Below are 22,529 nucleotides of genomic sequence, written 5' to 3'. Positions count from 1 at the left end.
GATGTTGCCCTGCCTTTTTTCTGTTGTGCCTCACACTTCAAAAAATCAATTCCTAGAGCAGATTGAGAGGATATAAGTATGGTCCCATGGTCCAAAATTTTCTGCAATGTTGATTATGCAATTTATTATTAATCCCTGACTTCCTCATGAACATTTTACCCCATCTGAAATGAAATCTCTTTTCTGGGACTGGCCTGTGCCCTCTAACCTTTCAATGTCAGTGACCTCTAGTAGCTGATTCCCCTTCTGATGCAGGATGCTGTCTAGACAGGTACAACACTCACAAAGGGAATGGCCCATAGGAACCAAACTCCTATGGTTTATTCCCAGTTAAGGTCCTCATCTCCTGTTAAAAACTGTCTCTCCCCTAACCCCTCCCATAGGAATATTCTTCAGCAGGATCCCCTTCCACCTTTGAATCAAGATTTCCCCTTTCTCTCCTCATTTCAATCCCTGTCTTTGCCACCTCTCCCTTTCTCCAACTAGAGGGGTTGTTTTCTCTTTATTGTTTCACATTGACTCAAGCACACTGTCATCTTCTTCCTACTTCTTTCCCATTTATGCACCTTCCCATTCTGCCATTTAACTCTATACACTTACTCTCTCATAAGCACAATGAAAAAACATTGATTCACCCATAGGAAGTATGCGGTAGTTTACATCACAGTGCTTCAGGCCTATTCCAACAGTATTACTTCTATTCAAGTCCTGCTTTCACCCATGTCTTTTCTTGTATTATTTTAGAATCTCTTACTGGTTCCTCTGTTTTTAACCCCATAGGTCTCCCCACCTCCCCTTTCTTTCTTCGGTGTTATTTAATAACTTGCACATGCCTGGGTCATTGTATTTGTTTATCTTGTGTTTCTGTCATCTGGAATGTTTGCAAAACAAATAATCTGCTGATATGTTTTGTTTTGTGGTTGTTGTTCAGTCATGTCTGACTCTTTGTGACCCTGTATGGGGTTTTCTTGGCAAAGATACGAATGTGGTTTGCCATTTCCTTTTCCAGTGGATTAAGGCAAAGACAGGTTAAATGACTTATGCAAGGTCACACAGTTAGTGCCTGAGGCTGAACTGAACTCAAGCCTTCTTGACTCCAGGCCCATTGCTCCATCCAGCAAGCTACCTAGATGCCTTCGTTTTTTGGCAGGACTGTTCAAATGCCTCTCTTTCATTAAACACCCATGTTTTTCACTGATTAGACTTAGGCTTATAAGGTATGTCACTATGGGTTAAGTCTTGCGCTACTATGCACTTAGGAATACGTTCTTCCATTCCCTTTTTTAGTTTCAAAGAATTTGGCTAAAGTAGGAAGGAAACACAGCTTGCATGGATGATAGGATAAAGTGTTTTTTGTTTTTAGAATGAGGAAGACTTGGAAATAGTTGAAGTAATAAGAAAGGAGAAATTTGAAGTTTTGAGAGGATAATTAAAAGCTGCTGGAAATTTTGAGTCATGTGCCCATGTAGAAGCACTGACCTTGGCAAGAAGAAAGGCCACATCTTTGTCAGGCTGTGAGAAAGAAGAGTGGGATATTATGTCAAGGGATTTGGGATGAAGAGAATGGATGAGTAGCTTGTTTGCTCAGTAAAGAACTGAGGTCCTCAACTGAGTTGGAGACCAGAAATTGTGGGAGGATTGGGAAGGGAAGATGTGGGAAGAATTAGGGAAGACAAATCACAAACCAGGAAGGGCTCAGGGGAGGCTGAATAGTATAAACCTGTAATGTATTTAATCAGGACTGCAAGGTGTCCTCCAGCTGTGATGAGCAGTAGGAAAGGGTGACATCTAGTACATGCCCATATCTGAAGGTGACAACTCTTGTCAAGCTGACCTGTACAACAGATTTCACATCCCTCTCTCTCCACCCTGATAGCCACTACCTTAGTTTAGGTTCTTCACTGTCACCTAGACTTCTGTAATAGCCTTATAAGAGGTCACTCCTTCTGGGCTCGCCCTTCTTCACTGTATACTTCCTTCCATTTGAACTGTCTTGGGAAGATTCTGAGGATCACCTGGCAGGATAAGGTACCAGACACTGAGGTCCTTGCTCAAACTAAACTGCCAAGTATTCGAACTATGTTTCAGAGAGCACAATTCCAATGGGCTGGCCATGTTGTTCAAATGCAAAACGTGCGCTTGCCAAAAAGACTATTTTATGAAGAACTCACATGGGGCAGGTGATCACATGGTGGTCAGAAGAACTGATACAAGGACACTCTCAAGGTCTCTCTCAAGAACTTTGGATTTGACTGTGCGACACGGGAGAGACACTGGCACAGGCCTGCTCAGCATGGCATGCCCACATCAGAAAGGGTGCTGTGCTCTATGAGCAAAGCAGAATTGAGACAGCACAAAGGAAATGCAGGATGCGCAAATTTGGAGTATCTACCCAAAAAGTTCATACAGTCTATCTGTGCCCAACCTGTGGTAGAGCATTCCGAGCTCATGTTGGCCTGGTCAGCCACAGTCAGCCACAATGAAACTTGAGTTTATCATGGTGATGTCATTTTGGTCCCCTTCAAGAACAAAGGACAACCACCAACCATACACAGCTGTTAAATGAAAGGTTCTAAGACACAAATTTGACATCAATTACTTGCTCAGAAATCTTCTGTAGTTCCTATGCTTTTTGAATCATTTATAAAGTTGGTCTGGTACTTAAGACTTTTCACATTCTGGCTCTATTTTTCCATGCATATTTTCTATTATTTCCCTTCAAATATTTTCTGTTAAATACTAATCAGTCTACTATTTTCTGAACCTGATATTCCATCTCTTGATTCTGTACCTTAGCACAAACTGTCTTCTCATGCCTGGAATGCTCTCCCATTTCCCTTTTGCCTAGCTCCCTTCAAGATGTAGCTCGCTGTCCCCATATACCTAGAATACATTCTTTATCTCTTCTTGATAAAGTCTTATTTTTCCCTTAATAATTCAAATGCCTTTTTCTGTGAGATGCCTTTCAAGACCCATCCAATTGCTAGTTCCCTCCTTTTCACACTATTTTGTAGTTAACTATTCTGAATTTATTTGTATTTATTCACTTTAAATGCATGTTGCATACATCTACATATGTCTTTGTTGCCTCTCTTGTTAGAATGTAAGCTCTTTTTTGTAGGGACTGTTTCATTCTTTATGCCTCTTGATACACCCTTTGTATGCTCAACACTTAACACAGTGTCCAACACTCAGTCAGCATTTAATAAATGCTTCAAGTATCAAGGATGACCCCAACATTGTAAACTCAAGTGATCAGAAGGATGATGGTGCTCTCAAAGTTGGGAGTAGGTTTATAGAGGAAGATCAGCAGTTCTGTTTTGGACATGCCAAGTTTGAGATGCCAGTGGAACATGGAAATAGAAGTGTCTAGCAGACAAGTGGCTATGTTGGATATATTGGTCAAGAGAGAGGACTTCTAGTAATATCATCAAGACTGAGTGGTATCTAAGCTTAATTCCCTTCTATAACCTCAAAACATATAGAAAGACTATAGAGTAGAAGAATTTCTACCCCCAATTGTGAAGAAACCTCCAGAATAAGAAAACAATTTTGTAATAACTACAACTAAACTCCAGAAAGAACAATGGAATGGCAATAGGAACACTGAGAATGTTTGAAAGACCTAACAAAATAATGGAAGAGATAAAGAGCAAAACTAGAATACTAAATTAAAAAAAAGAATTAATAGCTTGGAACTAGAAAAATCTTGGCAAGAAATTGGACACCTTGAAAAAGAAAAAAATACATTAAAAAACTGAATAATACAAGAATTTTTGGAACAAAAGTAAAATACACAAAAATTGGAAAAGCATATGAGGTCTCTATAATCAAAGCAAGTGACCTAGAAGACATAGAATGGAGAGACAATCTAAGAAGAATTAGCCTCCAAGAAAAAAATAAAACAAAACTATCTGAATACCCTATCTCGGGAAATCATAAAAGAAAAAATGTCCCAAAGTGTCAGAAGCAGAAGGCAAAGTATCAATGAATAGCATGAACAGGATGTCACCAGACAGGAGCCTCAGGCTTACCTCCCCAAGATGCAAGGTTGCTAAGCTATAGGGCTCCCAAATCAGAAAGAAAATACTACAAACTGTAAGGCAGACAGATCAATAATCAAAGAACCACAGTCAGAATCACTCAGGTCTGCTCACCAACAATGAGAAGGGAAATAAGTAATTATCATGAGAGCTGTTCTTTGTCCAAGAGACAGAGAGTAGAAAGGGATAAGCCCTGAACTTCAGGTATTTTTTTTAAGTGCTCTAGGAGAGAGGGGAGAAAATTCTTATTTCTCAAAAATGGGGTACTGCATATGAAAGTAATTTAAATATATTGGTGAAACATGAGGAAGGGATAACAGGGGATTCATAAACTATGTTTTGCAGACTGACATGGGAAGGTTAAAGTTATATTAGTAGAAATATATAAAATGAGTAGGGGTGGGGACTAGAAATATGAAGTGCAGGGTAAGGTGTCTGACCCAGAAAGTGGGAATCAGAAACGGGAATGTCTAAAGCAAAACAGAGTATAGCTATGACAGGCTAATTACAAAAGAAGGGGGTTGGGTGAAGTAGAAAATGAAATAAGACCCAATGATTTTAGTTTTGACTGGGAGAGGTTGAGGAATGGAAATATTCCAAACAAAACAGAGAGAAAAAGAAAAATCCACTGCTAAGTTTTTAAAATAAATGATTTGATGAAAGGAAAAAAAATGTTAACACTGTGAAAGTTAATGCAATAAAATTGCCCATAATGGAAAAGGATGGCAAAAGGGTTTGAAGTTCAAAAGAAATACTAGGACTAGAAACACAGCACTTTATAAATGTTGGCCGTCAAGTAATAAAACTAGTTTTTAAAAACAATTTTAAAAAGATTAACATGAAAAGATATGGTCCACCATAGAATGCTACTGTACTTGTGAAAGTGTGCCTTCTTTCCTACCAATACCTTCATCAAGGTTGCCAATGATTCATGTATAAATAATTCTTACAAGGGCAAGTGAGGATATAGGTCAGTTATTATTCTCTTGGTCATATTTTCTCAGTACTTCCTTTCCTTCTTTCTATCTTGTGAATCTATCCCTCCACACCTGGATCTCCTCTATGTGTACTTCTATTTGAGAAAAGAGAAAGTAAAGCAAAAAAAAAAAAAAGTAAAGTACTGAGTCAGCAGGGTTATGTGACTTTCTCTAGCAATATTCAACTATGTGCATAACTCCAAGTTCAAGACAGAAGTGGAGAAGACAAGATAGAAAAAAAAAGAGTTGGGACTAGCAAAGGAGAGGGGAAAAGATGAGGGGACAAGGAATTCAAGGGAAGGGGATATTACAAAGCTGAACCATGTGGTCAACTGTGAAGGGAAAAAGTGAGGCAAAAGGATATGGGGATTGAAGGCTATGATGAGATTAAGTTTAGGAAGACGAAGGTAAAGAGAGAAATGAAAACACTGATAATTAGACAGTAATTTCAGAGCTCAAGGTGACAGAGGTAGCAGTTATAGGTGGTAGTAACAACCAGGTTTTTAAGGCCCCTACCTTTACATATACATTGTTATTTTAGCAGTTTCAACATAGAGACAGACATTAGCTCTAGCTGCCACCAATTGTCCTTCTAAATATTATAGGCTGAGGGTATAGGTCTAAGAAGTTCTGATAAATCAATACATTTCTGTTGTTCAAACCCCTTGAGTATAGACCCTCTAGGGCAGTGATTCTCCAAGGGTGTACAGAAGGACATTAGCATGCTGCCAGTTTCAATTAGGAGTGCCTCAAAATTCCCAGCTCTTGCTCCAAGGTTTACTTTGTGGTTTGTTTGCCTAAGCTTGGCCTCAGAGACTGATATCACCTCCTCCACAGTAAGTCTTAGGAAACTAATGAAAAGGGTGTGGGGGTGGGAAGCAAAGAAGATAAGAGACAGAGGAATCCTAAGGACCAGGTCAAAGTAGACGATGGATCTGGAGGCTTGACTGTTTGAGAATCCTTCTTTGTTATCAATTGTTGAAATTCCTTTTGACAAAGAATACTGTGCATAACCAAAAAAGGTCTGAGAACCTTTATTCCAGTGTGCATCTGATTCTCTATGGCTAGATTTCTGAGATCTTGGTGGTAGCAGATGATTGTGAAGTTGTCATATAATTCATTCACCATGGACTACAACATTCCCATTTGCCTGTTAGCATCCTTGTCTTTCTCCATGGGTTACAAGACCTTATCAGTGAGACAGATGAGCACTTGAGTGATCAGTCAAACAATCCACCCTGGAAAAATGAACTGACTTAAAAATGTATATTGCCTTGATTATGACAGACAACCATATGCTGGGTAGGTACCACAGATGGACAATGATACGAATCTTATTGGAAGAGGAAAACTAAATGAACTCAATTTGGAAAATTTTAGATATTCAATGACCACCCTCGCCCCATTCCACCCCATCCCACCCCACTCCCGGAAGTTATTCCTTCACACAAAAATCCATCTTTTTAACATCACTATTTTCCCAGCAATGTATCTAAAGAAACAAATTTTCAGATGATACAAAGACAATAGTCTCTTGCATGCAAAAAGTGGCATAAAAATGTCATCAAGGAAATGAGATAAGAAAGATGAATAAGTGATGCAGAGAGAGAAAAATCTTTAGATTATAAACTTCTTTAAGGCAGAGCCTGTCTTTTTATTAAATATATCCTTAGTACTTGGCACTCTGTGGGTACTTAATGTTTCTGGCATAAGTTACTCAGGAATAACACGGGCAGCCTGAATGCTGCACTTGAACCCATGGAAACGCTTCTTTATGAACTCTGCTTCCCACCATAGCATACTTTCTACTTTAATCCCACAACACTGAAGTTTCTGTAGTCATTGATGAATTATTTGGGAGAAGTGAGGGATGACACAGGCTGTCTTTCAGTATGTCCTAATGAGTGGCCAATAAGGAGCCAGTCAACATCGAGTCCCACAGGGATCCTCTCAGTTCTAGCTAGATCCTCACAGCTTGTGCACTGCTAGACTTTCCTAAAAACTGGCAGGAAGGGCAGTGCACCTTCTCTATCACTTAGTCTGCTGACCTATCGCCTATGGAGGTCATCTTCACTACACAGTTACCTTATATTCTACCTCTTCTTGGCACCTCAATTGTAATCTACCCTCTGAATTCACTATGGCTGACTGTCAATGTGTAAGGATCTACCTGATGCAGAGATGATGTGGAATTCTCTTTACTACCTGGTGTACTGGCAGGGCTGTAGGACTAAGAAGTCAACATGGGAACCAGCATATACCACAGGAACCGTCAGACTGATTGTCAACACCACCTCACAAACTAAAGGCTTATGGTTCACAGAGATTTTTCTAAGCAGTCAGTTTTCTCCTTTAGCATTTGGCAGATGGTCTGGTACACTTACTCTCCTCCCAATTCAGACTTCAGCTCCAGGCAAGGATTACCCTTTCCCCATGCAGAAGTTTATCTGATCACTGGCAGAAGACATGTTCTAGCTAACCCATTCTTAGACAGTACAGATATAGAACAGGAGACAGGGACTGGACTTGTTATTTCACTGAAGAGAGAACTTCCAGGTGAAGAAGCTCCCTCTATTAATGCAGGTCAACAAAGAGAGCTGCCCAGAATACTGAGAGGTTAGGTGATGCAGCAGGTATATGACAGAGGCAGAACTTGAATTCAGGTGTCGCTGGTTCCAAGGCCATCCCTCTTCTCCACTGACCCTGATGGCAGTGTAGATACTCTTCAGTAAGAAGGGTTTAGAACTCAGTTGATTACCTTTAAAAAACTACTGTCAACTACTTTTAAGTGCTTTCAATAACCTCAAATCATATTTTGTCCATCTTTTTTTTAAGTACTATTACTATTCCCTCAGCGGTGGTATGCACATGGCTGTGAATTACTGAACACCACAATTTCTTAAGAATCAAAATCTGAGATAAGCCAAGAGGAAAGTGAACAGGTTTAAGCAAGCTAAGCAATATTACTTAAGTGCAAAAAGACATCAGATGAAGGATATATATGGAGATAGGGAGGGGGAGTGGAAAGGGGGAAGCAAGGGAGGGAGGGGGAAAGGGGAGGAGGGAGGGAGAGAATGACATAGAGAGAGACGAAGAGAATAGGCGGCATGCCAACCACCATCTTGGTGACTTTTCAAATCCTGATTTCCCTCAATGCAATGTCTTCTTTATTAGAATATAAGCTTCCTGCAGTTAGGAATTGTCCAGCTTTTCTATTTCTATTCCCAGTGCTTAGCAAGTAATAAGTGCTTAAGAGATGTTCTTCATTCATTCATTCAGGAAGAATTCAGTGTAACAGACAGATAGCTCAAGTACTTTACTGGCCAGGGAAGGCCTCTACTGTACTAGCACATTCACTGTGGATGATTCACAGAAAAATACATCAGAATGAGTGGGATATGAATGACCTTCCCTGGGATGAGGGACACACATACTAATAACGTATCCAGGGACATACTTAAGTACAATTTACATATGCCTTTGAAATTTATTTTCTTATAATAATTTAAAATTATAATTTAATTATTGCCACTTTAAAGACAGCCATTTCTCTATTCCTTCACAAGTATCCTTGATAATTGACCAAGAAGTACTATAACACAAGTGTATAAAAAAGAAGATATTCTATAAATCCACAATTTTAATCCAAAAATGCTGGCTTTGGTTCTAAAACAAAACAGAAGTGTAAACAAAACCAAAGGGCCACATTTTTCTAAATCCCTACATATGTTACCTGTCCTTGATCAGGTGAGATACAGTGGAGAGATAAAGAATCAATAATCATAATTCATTCTAGAGTTGGAAAGGCCTTTCAACCCCTTCATTTAGTAAATGTCAGAAAGAGGAATGTGAACCCAAGTCATCTGATTCCAGAGCTGGAGTTCTTTCCACAGTATCATACCTAGTTTAATAAAAAGATGCTGAGAAAGGCTCTTTGTATTTTTAATATTTACAGTATTTTACAAAGCTCTATGCATAAAAAATGGATATATAGAAAAAACACCACCAACTATCTATCATCAGTAATCCTCACTGGTGAGTTCACCATTTATAAGGAAGACATCATTCTGCGCAGCCTGTCACAGAGACTCATCTACAGTCATGGATGTTCAAATGATTAAAGTATCATGATGAGGCCTTTCTATAACGATTATAAATTACCATCTCAAAGACTATATTCCATCTATGATTAGTCAACAAAAAATGATTTAAAATAATTTTTTAAATGTGTTAAACTATGTGTAAAACAATGCCATGTACAACACTCCCTAAATCCTATCCTACTGGCATTATTCATAACTTTTATTGCCTCCAACCTTTAAATGAAACTACATTTATAGTAACTGAGCTAAACGGCACTTCTCCTTAAGTAGTCACTGTGAAAAGCATACGCTAGGCAGCTGAATAGTGGGCTACAACTTATCTTGCTAATGTCAAGAGACATAAGCAAGATTCTTAACCTCATCCACCAGATGAGGGTCCTCTACGTCCTGGTCTCCATGAACATGTTCCACCTCCTTCTCCAGACAAAGGGTTATAACCTAGAATGACAAAGAAAATTATCACTAAAGCTATCAATCTCCAGTTATCTTTGAAAGTCAGCAGTAAACAACAATACAGGACACATAGATAAAATTAAGTAGTGAAAAGACTTTGTATTCTCTAACTCATTCAAGACCAAATGGAATTTTTTTGTAGGTTAAAGTGAATAGTGAACAGACTTTGAAGTGATACCTCTATGAACCAAGACTGACCCATTTACAGCATCACAGAAATAATGTAATTTCAGAACTGAAAGGGACCTCCATAGTCATCTGGTCTAATTAATGCCTGAAAAACATCTCAAAGTGATCATCCAGTAACCTCCAATGAGAGGAAAGCCACTGCCTTCCAAAAAACAGCCCACTCCCCTTCCATATGATTCTGCTAGTAGTTCTGGCTTCTTGGGTCAAAACCAAACAAGTCTAATTCCTCTTCTATATGACAGCCCTTCTTTTCTCCAGATAAACCTATGGCCCTTCAGTCAATTCTCATATACCCTGGACTTTACCATCAACTTCCTCCAAGAACTCTCCAGCTTCAATGTCCTTTCTAAAATATGGCACTCAGAACTGAACACAATACTTTGTATGTGGTTGACCAAAGCTAAAGACACTGGAATTATCATTTCCTCCTTCCTAAAAGTAATGAGTGTTTTAATGTAGCCTGAGATTGCATTAGGTATCTTGGTTACCATAATCACACCGTTGACTCATACTGAGTTTATAGTCCACAAATAGCCCTAGAACTTTTTCAGACAAACTGCCGTCTAGCCATGTCTCCCTTATGTGAAGTTGAATTTCTGGGCCTAGTATAAAACTTCTATACTGATTCCACTTACATTTCATCTATTACATTTGGCTTGATTCCAGTCTAAGTTTTTTTTTTTGAATCCTGACTTTCTTCTGGTATACTAGGTCACCTGCTCCATTTCAGCTTTGTGTCATCTGCAAATATGCTATATATATGCCTTTATCTAAATCATGGGAAAAAATGTTCAGTAGCACAAATCCTGCGTATTCCACTGGAGACTGCTTCCTAGTTTAGCCTTAAACCATTACAAATTGCTTTTTCAATCTGTACATTCCCCCAGGCCTTAATGCATCTAATAGTATTATTTAGCACAAATTTTTCCCAATAGAATGACTGTTAAACATCTGGAAAAAATCTAGGTTTACCTATTCCTTTAGTAACTGTCAATCATCTCTTTAACAACACCCTAAAAATTTACCAGGAGCTTATAGTTTAGAGTAAATTCTGTTCTAGATTTCTGAAAGAAGAGGACAATATCTGCATTTCTTTAGTTCTGAAGTTTATTTTTTTCCCCATTCTTTCAAAGATCACTGGCTTAATAATTACATCACTCAATTCATTCAGTAGCCTTAACTATATTATTTGTGCCAGGTGACTTAAACTCATCACAAAGACAACTTGCTGCTCTTCCTATCTTCTTACTTATCTTGTAAGTAAGCCACACTTCTTATTCTTTCCAATCTGAAGATCATTCTCTCTGGTACTGAATATAAATGATGTAAAAATGTAGCAGCTCTACATCACTTCCGTTGTCAATTGTCATCATCTTATTCACTCCCTAGAAAGAGATATGCCCCCTTTCCGCACTCTAGCTTGAAAGAAAACCTTTTTGATATTCTTAATTTCTCTAATTCACTGAGTTTTAGCATGTCTGATATAGGACTGTGTTGAGCTTTTGTATTCAAACCTTGTTAGCTGCCCTGGCTGGCATCTTTTGTTCCCATCATTTCCACCCCAGCAACTAGCTCTTCCCTGCTAGTAAGAATGAAATCCAGAATAGATTTTTTTCTTGTTGATTGGAGTCGTATAGCAGAAAGAGCAACGAGATTTGAGACTAAAAACCTGGGTTCAAATCTTGTCTCCACTACTTACCATTTATGTGATATGGAGCACAATGTCAGTTTCCTAATGGATTAGACTTGATTAAAGAGATCATGAAGGAGGAATTTACTATACTAAGGCAATCAAGACATGATTAGTTGCTCTGCTTTGGGCAGATGCCTGGATAACTGGGGTCCTTATCACTATTATTTTATGTGTCTATGCGAAGCTAATCATCTACTTCCTGAGCCACTTGATTACTTTAGGATACTCTGATGACAATGATCACTTCTGTCTCTGTCTCCAGGGAATTTTACCCAAATGCTCTCCAACACGCATCCTCTTTCCCCATTTCCTGGATTTCCTTATTCAAATATATTGTCTTAATATTCAGTGCTACCCCTCCTCCATCATTTAGCTATTTCTTCTGAACTTGGTATATACACTTTCAGAGCAACATCTAAGTAACAGACCTTATCAAGCCTCTGTGAGATCACCATGAGACCAACTTTGCCTCCTTGTGTTAGAATCTAATTTATCTTGTTACTTACAGTATGCTATTTGTACATCTGCATATCAGAAGCCACTGGGTATTACTACTAGTTCTCTTCTCAGATTCTGTCTTCTGAGAAGTGGAACACCTCAAACGCTATTTTTCCCCAGGTTACAGGGTGTTCCTACATTCTTTTGGAAATCTAACTGTTTACACCCATAAGCAGTTATATAAGCAGATTTCTTTCTCTTTCCTTTTCACTTTAAAGTTCTTGTTAGATTTGTTAGAACTCTAGGCAAATTAGCAGCATTTCTTAGACGATTTTCATCCCTGGCCTGAAGCTTATCACTGCTGTTATAAACAATAAACAAAACAATTCTGTTCTCAGATACCATCTTCGTAACCAGCTGCTCGCTACCCAAATCTGCTTTCTCCTCTGAACAACTTATCTTCATTGGGCAGCAGCGACAAAAATCACTTGTGTCCTACATCTTCAGTTCCTTGCCCAAGACGTTATAATCATTGGCACTTTTTCTGGGTTCCTTCTGGCAAAGTCATTTAAGTTTACATGAATCACAGGTCATTCAATTTGATGAGTGGGAGGCAGAGTAAAACAGTAGAAAAACACTAGATTTAGAATCAGAGGACCTGGGCTCAAATATACACCTTGTTGGCTGACCTTCAAAAAGTCATGTCATCTCCCTCAACATCAGTTTCCTTATCTGTAAAATAAGGGGGTAAAGATGGCTTCTTTAAGTTTCCTTCCGACTCCAAATCTATTAGCCTTGAGAGATTCTCTGTCATGTCTTACATAAATGTCCCAGGAAAACAAGAGTCTTCTCTACTGTTATTAGACAAATACAGAGCTGCCTTAGGGACCTTTCAGCACAAAGTCATGAACCATGACTACTTTTCTATACCTTCTCTGACCTCAGAGCATCTTCACAACTCCTTTATCATTCCATGGGAGACAAGCTGTACTATCTTCCTCAGAGATTATAGCTCCTTCCATTTTACAAAATCTCAAATGTTTACACAGTCCTTACATTTTCCCACCTATTAACAGCTGACACAGATAAGAATTTCCCTCAGATTATCCCTCAGATCCTTTTTCCTCTTCTTTAGATTAATTGATTTAGATTAGTTTAGAAAATTCAGCAGAAGGACTACACAAGTCAGGTCAAACTGCTTACTTTCTCAATGTGGGGCAGGGGGAGATGGAAAGGAGAGGAGGAAGAGCAAGAGAGAATCTGGAACTCAGGATTTGGGGGGGAGAATGTTAAAATTGTTTTTACATGAAATTGGGGAAAAATAAAATATTAAATTAAAAAAGTTCAGCAGAATGGTACATAGTATTTTCCCCTTCTTTCCACCCCGCAAACCCCATCTGACACACATCCTCCTTTTGATACAACCATCACAAATTGTGTGATTCACAATTTGTCCCTTTCCCTTAAGGCTCATTATATTTTCCATGTTAACATACTGGGTTTCTGTAATGAATATAGCAGAAATTTTGTAATCACAAAAACTACATTTCCTGCAAAATGGGAGAACAAAAGAAATGCCATGTCTAGAGTCCCACCCTCAACAAGAATCTTAACACATAACATGGAGACTATAAAATGAAATATGAAAAATGACTGTAGAACCATCTAATGAGTGAGGAATTTTGTAAAATGATCCTTGTGATATAGAAGAAAGGCCACTGGCCTCTGAGTCAGAAGATTTGGATTCAAATCCTGCTTGTGACACTTACTCCCTGTGTGACTTTGGGCAAGTCATTTGTTTTCTCTGTGCCTCAGTTTCCTCATTTGTAAAGTGAGAACTCTTGTAGCTCTATATCCACAAACTCCTTAGAATGTAAAAAAATTTTCCCCCAAAACTCAGTTGAGCTTCTCAGGCTTCTCACTTATTATGGTTTAGTACAAATAGGGGCAACTACAAGGATTTTGACCTCACTTCTTGGCTTCTGACTCATTGGCTTCAGAGCATGAAAGCAGCAGTTGTCTAGTTTTTGAGTGTGATAATGAATGACTTCCTTCAGACCAATTTTTCTATGAGTTTATGAGCCCTAAAGTTCATTTTAAGCATAAAACAATGTATTTCCTTTACTAAATACATCCAAGAGCTAAATAATTGTTTTCAACAAAACAATTTAGTTAGTACTTACCACTTCTCAAAGGTTTTCTGTCAGGTTTAGGCTTTGGTATAGTTGAAGAACTTGTTGAAGGACCAGGTTCAGGTTTCTGCTGCTGGTATATAAAACAAACATGCTTTTTATGAGCACTTTTCAAATCTTATTTTAAAAGGAATTTACTTAAAATGTGAAAATACAGGATACAATTTGTCACCTCTGGCCGCTTTTTGGCACTTCCTTTATAGCTTTTTCCTTCTTGCATGCTTTCCCACATCTCTATCTTCTGTCTTCTTTTCTCTTCTTCAAGCTAAGGATTAAACATGGTAATCATTAAACATATACATATTGTGTGTGTACATGTACATGCATACAGTTCTCAAAGTATTTGGCTAAAAACACTTGACAAGCCTTTTATATCTCAAACCTTCCTCACAAAAATTTGCCTTTTCTTTGGTTCTTAAAACAATTTTAAAATTGAAGCCTGCTGAACTGCTGAATTGTCAACTTAATTAGAAACAAAACCAAAACATTCCCTTTTGCACATAATTCCTTCTATATATGCAAGTGTGTAAAAGGAGTGCCACAAAAGCTTTTACCAAGGAAGCTGAGCTATACTTTTAGCTAAAAAACAAGAGAGAAAAATGTCTTATATTAAGAGAAAAGAAACACAAAACAATGAGTGATAACCTTGGCCAAGTTACTTTTCCTCCCTGGGCCTGATTTATAAAATGATGGACTAGTGGCCTCTGGGGTCCCTTCTTGCTCTGCATCTATGACCTAGTTATGCCTAGTCCAGGCCAATTCTCCTAACCATTTCATTTTACAGATAAGTGAGGTCACATAAGTAGTAAGTAGCAAAGACAGAAGGTGAACCCACATCCCCTGACTAAATCCCATGGTCTTTCCCTCTGCTCCATACTAAGTTTCTGGAATTCTTAAAGCATGGTTTTAATTTCAATAAATTGTTAGAGAAGTAACTAAGTTTCTGTTTTACACAAAGAGAAGATTTTTATTTGATAAAACTTCAACCTTACATGCAGAATTCATTCACTGCTAAAAAAGACATATTAAACATTTTTAAGAAGTGATTATGAGTTCCAGCTACATCAAAAAACAGAAGGATTTGGCTGTTTGTTTATCCAAGCTAAATGAGATGCCATTGAGAAATGGATCATTTATAATTCAAGAAGTTAACAATCTTGGATACTTTCGATTTACTAAACTAGAACAAAAATCCATTCAAACAAATTCAAATGATGGATAAATTATTTTGTTATAACTAAACAACTCATGTAGTCTGGTATTTTTTCTTCAACAAGGATATTTTTAAAGCCAGAAAGCAGCATATTTATCTTCACATAACACTTTTAAATTATTTAATTTCTCTGGATACTCAAATCCACAGATTAAGAAGTTATACAAATATCTCCTTAATGCTGACCATATAACCTACACTCATTAGTCATTGGTTCTGACTAGGTTAGATAGAGTGATTTTCTCTAACTTTTTTAAACAATCTATAAAAGAACACTATAAAACTAAATAGGAATATAGTCCATAGTTTTCTGTAAAATATTTGTAAAACTTTACTCAAAATGTTAGATGAACTGTGCAATTTAAATAGCAAGCACAGTACTTATTCCATAATGGCATTTTTCAGCTTCAATATAGCCAAAATTATATATATTTTTAAATAGAGTAAAAACCATTAACAAAACCAGAAAGGATTCCTTGTCTTCTCAGTACAGTCATTGTCTAATAAATGTACTTAGAACCCCTAAAAGTCAATTATTTCCATCTTCCTTCTGAAAAAGGCCCAGCTGGTTATGGGTGGCAAGTAGCTCATATTCTAACTTTTTTGGAGGTTACTGTTGGAAGGGATTCTAGGCAACCTAATCAACTTCTACCCAAAGTGTGAATCCTGTCTACATTTCCAAGAAACAGTTTCCCTGTTTCCTCTGAACATGTTTAAAGACAAAAAAACCACTCTGTTTCATGTTTAAACAGCTCTAATTGATGTTTTAGGAAATATTTTCCTTCTGCTGCATTCAAGTCTTTCTCACAGGATCACAGATACAGATCTGACAAAGATCTCAGGCAGTCATTTTAAGTCTACTTCCTTTGTTTTATAAATGAGAAAACTAAGGACCTACAGAGATTAAATGATCAACCCAAATGTCAGCAGTTGAACCTATGCTCCCTGACTTCAAATCCAGCATTCTTTCCATTGTACCACACTGCCTCCAGCAATCTCAATGTACTGTTCCCTATCTTCTGTCCTTCTGGGGCCACACAAAACAAACCTACAGTTTCTTCCACATGAAAATCCTTAAAATATTTGACCCCCCTCTAAATTTTCTCTTCTTTATGTATTCTCAGTTCCTTTAACCATTTCCAATTAACTACGATTTCAAATCCCTTTAAGATTTCAGGTATCCTGATTTCTGTGCACTCCTGACTACCACTTTCACTTCTGAAATGAAGTACTCAGAATGTGACCAATACTGCAGACATGGTCTGAGGAATATACAATAGAACTACTGCCTCCCTCACTCTGGATACAACTTCTATTATTCCAACAAAGATCATATTAGCAGTTGTGGCTGCTACATCATATTCTTGACTCATATGGAGCTTGCTACATACTAAAAGCACTTTACTTTTTTATAAACTGCTTCCAAGCAGACACTGTACTTGTAGCTGGTTTTTAAAACTCTAAGTGCCAGGTTTTATATTCACCCCTCCTAACTTTATGTCTTTCATTTTATAAAGTGACTTAGTATCTAATATTGAGCATCAACACAACTAAACTTTAATAATTATTCATATTTAATTTTAATACAGTGATTTTTCAGTCTATCACTAAGTATCCTTCAGAAATGTTATTTGCTCCCTTTTCTTTTAATATGGTTAGAGTATGTAGTCTTTTCGTCTAGTTCTGTTTTTCCCTTTGCATTTTATCACGAATTTCTGTATTTACTTATATCCTCGTATTTGCTGCTCATAATTTATTTAACCATTACTTTACTGTTAGACATTTACATTATTTCATATGCTCACACGTATATGTACACAGAGAGATATATATGTGTATATGTATCACATACACACAAACACAATTAGAATGATGCTATGAAAAATCTTTGAACAGTTAGCTTCAGGAAATTAACATTCCTATAGGACTATTCTCAAATGACTTAAAACAAGATTCTATACTTCAGCTGTAAGTAGTTCTTTTATCTATTTACACCAGAACAAATTTCCTCATTCTATGTATTGGAATACAGCAATCAGTTTAAAAAGGTTGCTCAACTCTGAGGTTTCACCCTACACCCAGAAAATTGGCAAAGATGACAAAAGACAGAATGTTGGAGGGATTGTGAAAAGTAAGGTACACTAATCCAAGTTAGGCACAATAATGCACTGCTGGGATTAACTGAAGACAGAAACTAAAATGTCCATACCATCTGTCCCAGAAATGGCACTACCAGACACAAAGGTCCGAAAAGACACCAAAATATTCATAGCAGCATTTTCTGTAGGAGCAAAGAACTCAAAATAACGCAGATGCCCATTGACTAGGGAATAGCCAAATGAACTGTGATACATGAGCGTAATGGGATCACTATGTTGTTAGAAACACTGAATATAATGAACACAGAGAAGCATGGAAAGGTTTCCATGAACTGACGCAAAATTCAGAACCAGGAACAGAATCGACACAATGACCATAACAATGTAAATGGAAAGAACAATAAAAAGAAAACTGGAAGCTGGGAATTATAATAAAAGAAGACTTCTTCGCAGAGGTGATGGACCTCTTTGGGGAACACTGCATACAACTGCAGACTTTTTCAAAATGTTAATTTTGTTGAACTTTCTTTTTTTCTGTTATAAAAGATGGCTCTCTGGAAGGGGGGAGGGAAAGGATATGGTTAACAAAAGTAGATGATATATAAATAAAATATATTACTAATAGTTTTTAAAATATTTAAATATTTAAAATATTTTTTAAAAATAGTACTTCAATGAAGGAATTCCGCAAAGGAGTTCTTGCTATCTGTATTCATGTGGTGAGAAAGAAATTTACTTGCATGCAGGTGGCATGTTGAAGCTTACATAGACAATCTGTTATACGGAGATTCTCATGGTAACAGTATTTGATATATAATGAAAAGATTCTTAGCAGCTAAAGTAAACTATCATATGAAGAATGGGCAACAGAAATTGCATAAGGCAAGACAAACTACACTTAGGAATGTAGCACTCAAATCAACCAACAAGTACATTGCTGAAAACAGTCATTAGTCTAAAGGAACTTACTTATATATAAGGTGAAGTCAATGTGTAGAAAATTTACATTCTTGAGACACACAGAAATATTTTAGTAATAATAAGAGAACAAAATATGCAAAGAACATTTGGTTATGTGGCATGCTACATGATTCCCACTATCCAGAATGAGCAACTTCCTTGTCCTAGGTGGAGATACATGATGAAAGGAAAAAGGATAAGTAATATATGAAAATATTCCAGATTCTGGGACCAAATGAGAAAATAAAAACATGAAAAACTACTCTTCCTAAGTCACCCCCAATGTACACATAAGTATGAAATAATAATTTTTTAAAAGCCTAGTAGCTCCCACATTTCATACCTGTTTTAATTTTTCTTTATACTTTTCAGCTTGTTTATTTAATTCTTCTTGCATTCTCAAACGAGCAGCTATTAAAGCTTCCTGTTGTTTAACAACAACATCAGGTTCTAGAAAATCAAGACAGGAAAAAATCACAAAACATTACCTTGAATAACAAGAAAATGTAAAAGTAAAAACACATGTCACTTCCCATTCCCCATTAATATGCTTATTCCATACAGTTCTAGTGTGTGGCAGTAATGCAAACTGCAGCAGTTAACAATTAACTTAAGGTTCTCAGTCAAAATTACAGCAGTTCCCGGTTTAGAAGGTAGAGAGAAGGGATCCCTGCTAGTCATCTAGACTTCAGCTAACATCCAAAGACAGTCTCTTTCCTTCCCTCTGAGGCTTAAAGACCCAGTAGGCCCTTGACAAAAATGTCAATTGAATTGAATCTTTCCAGATCCCTCTGGTGACTGTCATCTAAGCTCTAACTGAAGATTGGATGCCAATATTGCCTTAAAGTAACAGGTTGTCTCTCTTTTCTTGTTTTTTCCTTTCCTTAAAAACCAAGAAAATGCACATGGCTCCTAAATTTGGAAGCTGACTTGCAGATCCAAAATTTGTTAAAACTTGACACTTCTATAAACAGATATAAAGGACACAGAACTATCCTTTTGAGAAAATTGAGAAATTTCATTTTTAATCAATCCTATAAAATGCTTCTTATAAAATGCAAAACAATGCAAAGTTATATACCATGTAAAACTTACTATGAGGGTGAAAATTCAAGGAAATGTCATACAATTATAATCCCAGATGAAGAAAAACCGGTATATTCATCAAAATGTATTTAAATTCCAACTCTTCTTTTTAAAGCTACCACCATCTTGATAACATTAATCAGATGATGTCTAAAGGTAAAAAAAAATTGGGTGTCTCCGACATCACTTCTATTTTCATATTTCTTATTTATTTATTTATTTGCAACTACAGACCTATACTGGATGTCCCCGATGCATCCAAGCTTCTTTGGGTCATGACTCTGAATTTACTGGAAAGCTTTTGAAAGATCAGGTACAGAATGACCAAGCTGAAAAGAAGGTACCAGCCATAATTGGAAAGCAGCCAGCCCACTAGAAAAACGAAAAAAAAAGTTATTAGCCATACCGAACCTGGTGTCTCAGCTGACATAAGGCCACATAAGCAAACTCCAGGTGTGACCGCTGCTGTGGGCATGACTCATGCACAACTACCCTGGGCTGCCAGGAGTTAGGAGAAACCCTAAGTAAGCATCGAGCCAAACAGATGAAACGGGGGGTGGGGGGGGTCCGGCACTCAACAGGAGGGCTGGGGGATTCAGAGGACGCAAGTGCCAGCCCCTGCTCCTGCAGGTGCCCAAGTGCCAGCAGGGTGGGACTACAAGGGCCTCCCACTGCGAACCCCCTACGGATCCGTAAGTGACACATTAGTCGGCTTCATTTCAGAAAGCCACAGGCCCGGGGTGTCCGCGGGAGATGACGGGGGGCTCTGCCGCTTCTCCTGCGGACCCCTCCCCGTGGAAGGGTCCCCGTTCTCTCTGGAGCGCCGCTGCTGGGGCGGGCAGCACGTTTACCCAGACTCATCCTCCCCCAGCACAGGACTGCACCGTCACCCCGGACTGGACCGCCCAGCGGAGGAGGCCCAGGTTTCCCAGCGAGCCTCGGCCTCGGGGCCCCCTGCCTCGAACCCGGAGCCGGGCTGGGCAGACGCGTCCAAGGGGTGCCCCCCGGCATCGTGCTGCCCACGTCGCTGCCGGGGGCGTGGGGAGGCCGAGGTGCAGGGGTGGGAGCGGAGATGGGATGGGGAGAGCGTGCTCGCGCCGGGACTAACGGTCCCCGGGGGGAGGGTCGGGCGAGCGCGCCCCCGGCCCGGCCTTGGCCCCGGCCTCCCTCCCCTCAAGCTGCCGCCGCCCCGCCCCGCCACGACCACAACCCCGGCGGCCCCCTCGGCAGAAAGGACCATGGGCAGCGCAGACCGGCTCGTTCGTTATGCTTCCAACGGTTCCGACCGGCTCACCCGTGTTCTGGAGAAAGCGGATCCCCTCCTGCTCTAAGGCCGGCTTGGCAAGCAGCCGCTCCTCCTCGTCCGGGTCCATCTTCCAAGACGTCGCTGTTTCTTTTTAAGGTTGGAGCATCCGGGATGCAGACCAGCTCGTGCAAACTGATCATTCGTCAGGCGGAACGGGAGCCCCGCCCCTCCGGCCAATGCAATCACGAAGCGTCAGCGGGGGGCATCCAATCAGGGAGAAGGGGGGCGGGCTCCCACGGCTGGAGGTGGTGGAGAAATGGAAAAAAAGCTGGAGGGCGCCGAGGAGAGGGAGGAGGACGGAGTCAGGAAGAGAGAGAAAAGAGTTCAAGTTCTTTGTAAAGAACGCGAGGCCTGGCGAGTACACACTAGAACCTGACACTTCCACTTCTCACGTGTTTGATCAACTGCGTGTCGAACCTCGAAGTTGCTTGGTTTAAAAGTCCTTCCCAGTGGCGCTCCGGGCTCCCGGCTCCGGGCTCCAAGCTCCGGGCTCCGGGCTCCCGGCTCCCGGCTCCGGGCTCCCTGCTCCCGGCTCCCGGCTCCGGGCTCCAAGCTCCGGGCTCCGGGCTCCGGGCTCCCGGCTCCCGGCTCCGGGCTCCAAGCTCCGGGCTCCGGGCTCCCGGCTCCCGGCTCCGGGCTCCCTGCTCCCGGCTCCCGGCTCCGGGCTCCAAGCTCCGGGCTCCGGGCTCCGGGCTCCCGGCTCCCGGCTCCGGGCTCCAAGCTCCGGGCTCCGGGCTCCCGGCTCCCGGCTCCGGGCTCCCTGCTCCCGGCTCCCGGCTCCGGGCTCCAAGCTCCGGGCTCCGGGCTCCCGGCTCCCGGCTCCGGGCTCCCGGCTCCGGCCTCCCGCCTACCTTTCCCGGTGTGTGTGTCGCCCTCCTCCGCACCTGCCTAAATTCAAGCCAAACCCTGAATGCGCTTTGCTGGTCACTTCTTATCCTATCTGTAGCAGGATTCTGCGCCTTTTAAACGGACCGTCTCCTGCTCCTGGAACGCACTCCAGACCTCCGGACCATACCTATGGTATAGTAGACAGAGCGCTGGACTTGTCAGCGAGTCACTGACTCCAAGAGCCCCTGCATTTTCTCCTGGTCAGCTCACGATAAAATGCTGTTACCATAGTACACAGGCAGGGGTGTGCTGAGCCACCTCCAGCAGACTCTGGCATGCCCCTCAGCTCCTCAGAAGTCAACAAATCTGTTAATCAGGGCTTAATTTGTTTTGTTGATCATGTACACACGTGGAGAAAATGTTAAAAATAAAGATTAAACTTCATGGGTTGTGTGTACATTCGTTTGGACAACTAGTTGTCATTGTACCACTGTACATAGGGCAACAGGACACTTGTGGGTTAAAAAGCATTTACTAAGTGCTAAGCATAGTACTAGGACCTAAGGACACAAACAGAAAAGTGAAGACAGTCCCTACCTTGAAAGAGTTTTCTAGGAGACACAGATGAAAGTGGTGGTGGCCTGGGAGCATTTTTGGTCTGCCAATTGAGGGAAATGGCATTATTCCTTTATGGTCAGAGTTTGGAAGGGGGATAGAGAAGGAGAAAGGGCTCTCACTGAGGCAAGGAGAGATTACAGGGAAAGGGGACTATATAGTCCACAGATGTAAAACTATAAAGGCAATATGGTATCCTGGAAAGAGAATCGAATGCAGTCAGAAAGTCTGGGTTCCAGTCCTGACTGTTACTAGTGCAGGTTCCTATGCTGTAAAACCTAGCTAACAAATGCGAAAATGAGTCCCTTTCTTTTCCAGTAGTGTGGCATCCATT

General features: G+C 39.9%; 1 protein-coding gene across 1 annotated transcript; it reads right to left on the bottom strand.

Annotated features, from left to right (window-relative positions):
• Window positions 1–8,946: 8,946 nt before the first annotated feature.
• SELENOS (selenoprotein S) lies at window positions 8,947–20,907 on the bottom strand. The gene is given in 7 exon segments (XM_072616892.1): window positions 8,947–9,561; window positions 14,080–14,158; window positions 14,261–14,353; window positions 18,704–18,810; window positions 19,681–19,818; window positions 20,741–20,837; window positions 20,839–20,907. Coding segments are annotated over 7 exon segments (648 nt in total). The 5' UTR covers window positions 20,893–20,907; the 3' UTR covers window positions 8,947–9,481.
• Between the last annotated feature and the right edge of the window lie 1,622 nt (window positions 20,908–22,529).

This window comes from Notamacropus eugenii, chromosome 1 (genome assembly GCF_028372415.1).
Source record: "Notamacropus eugenii isolate mMacEug1 chromosome 1, mMacEug1.pri_v2, whole genome shotgun sequence".
Classification (NCBI taxonomy): Eukaryota; Metazoa; Chordata; class Mammalia; order Diprotodontia; family Macropodidae; genus Notamacropus; species Notamacropus eugenii.
This window is presented reverse-complemented; position numbering and strand designations above follow the sequence as displayed.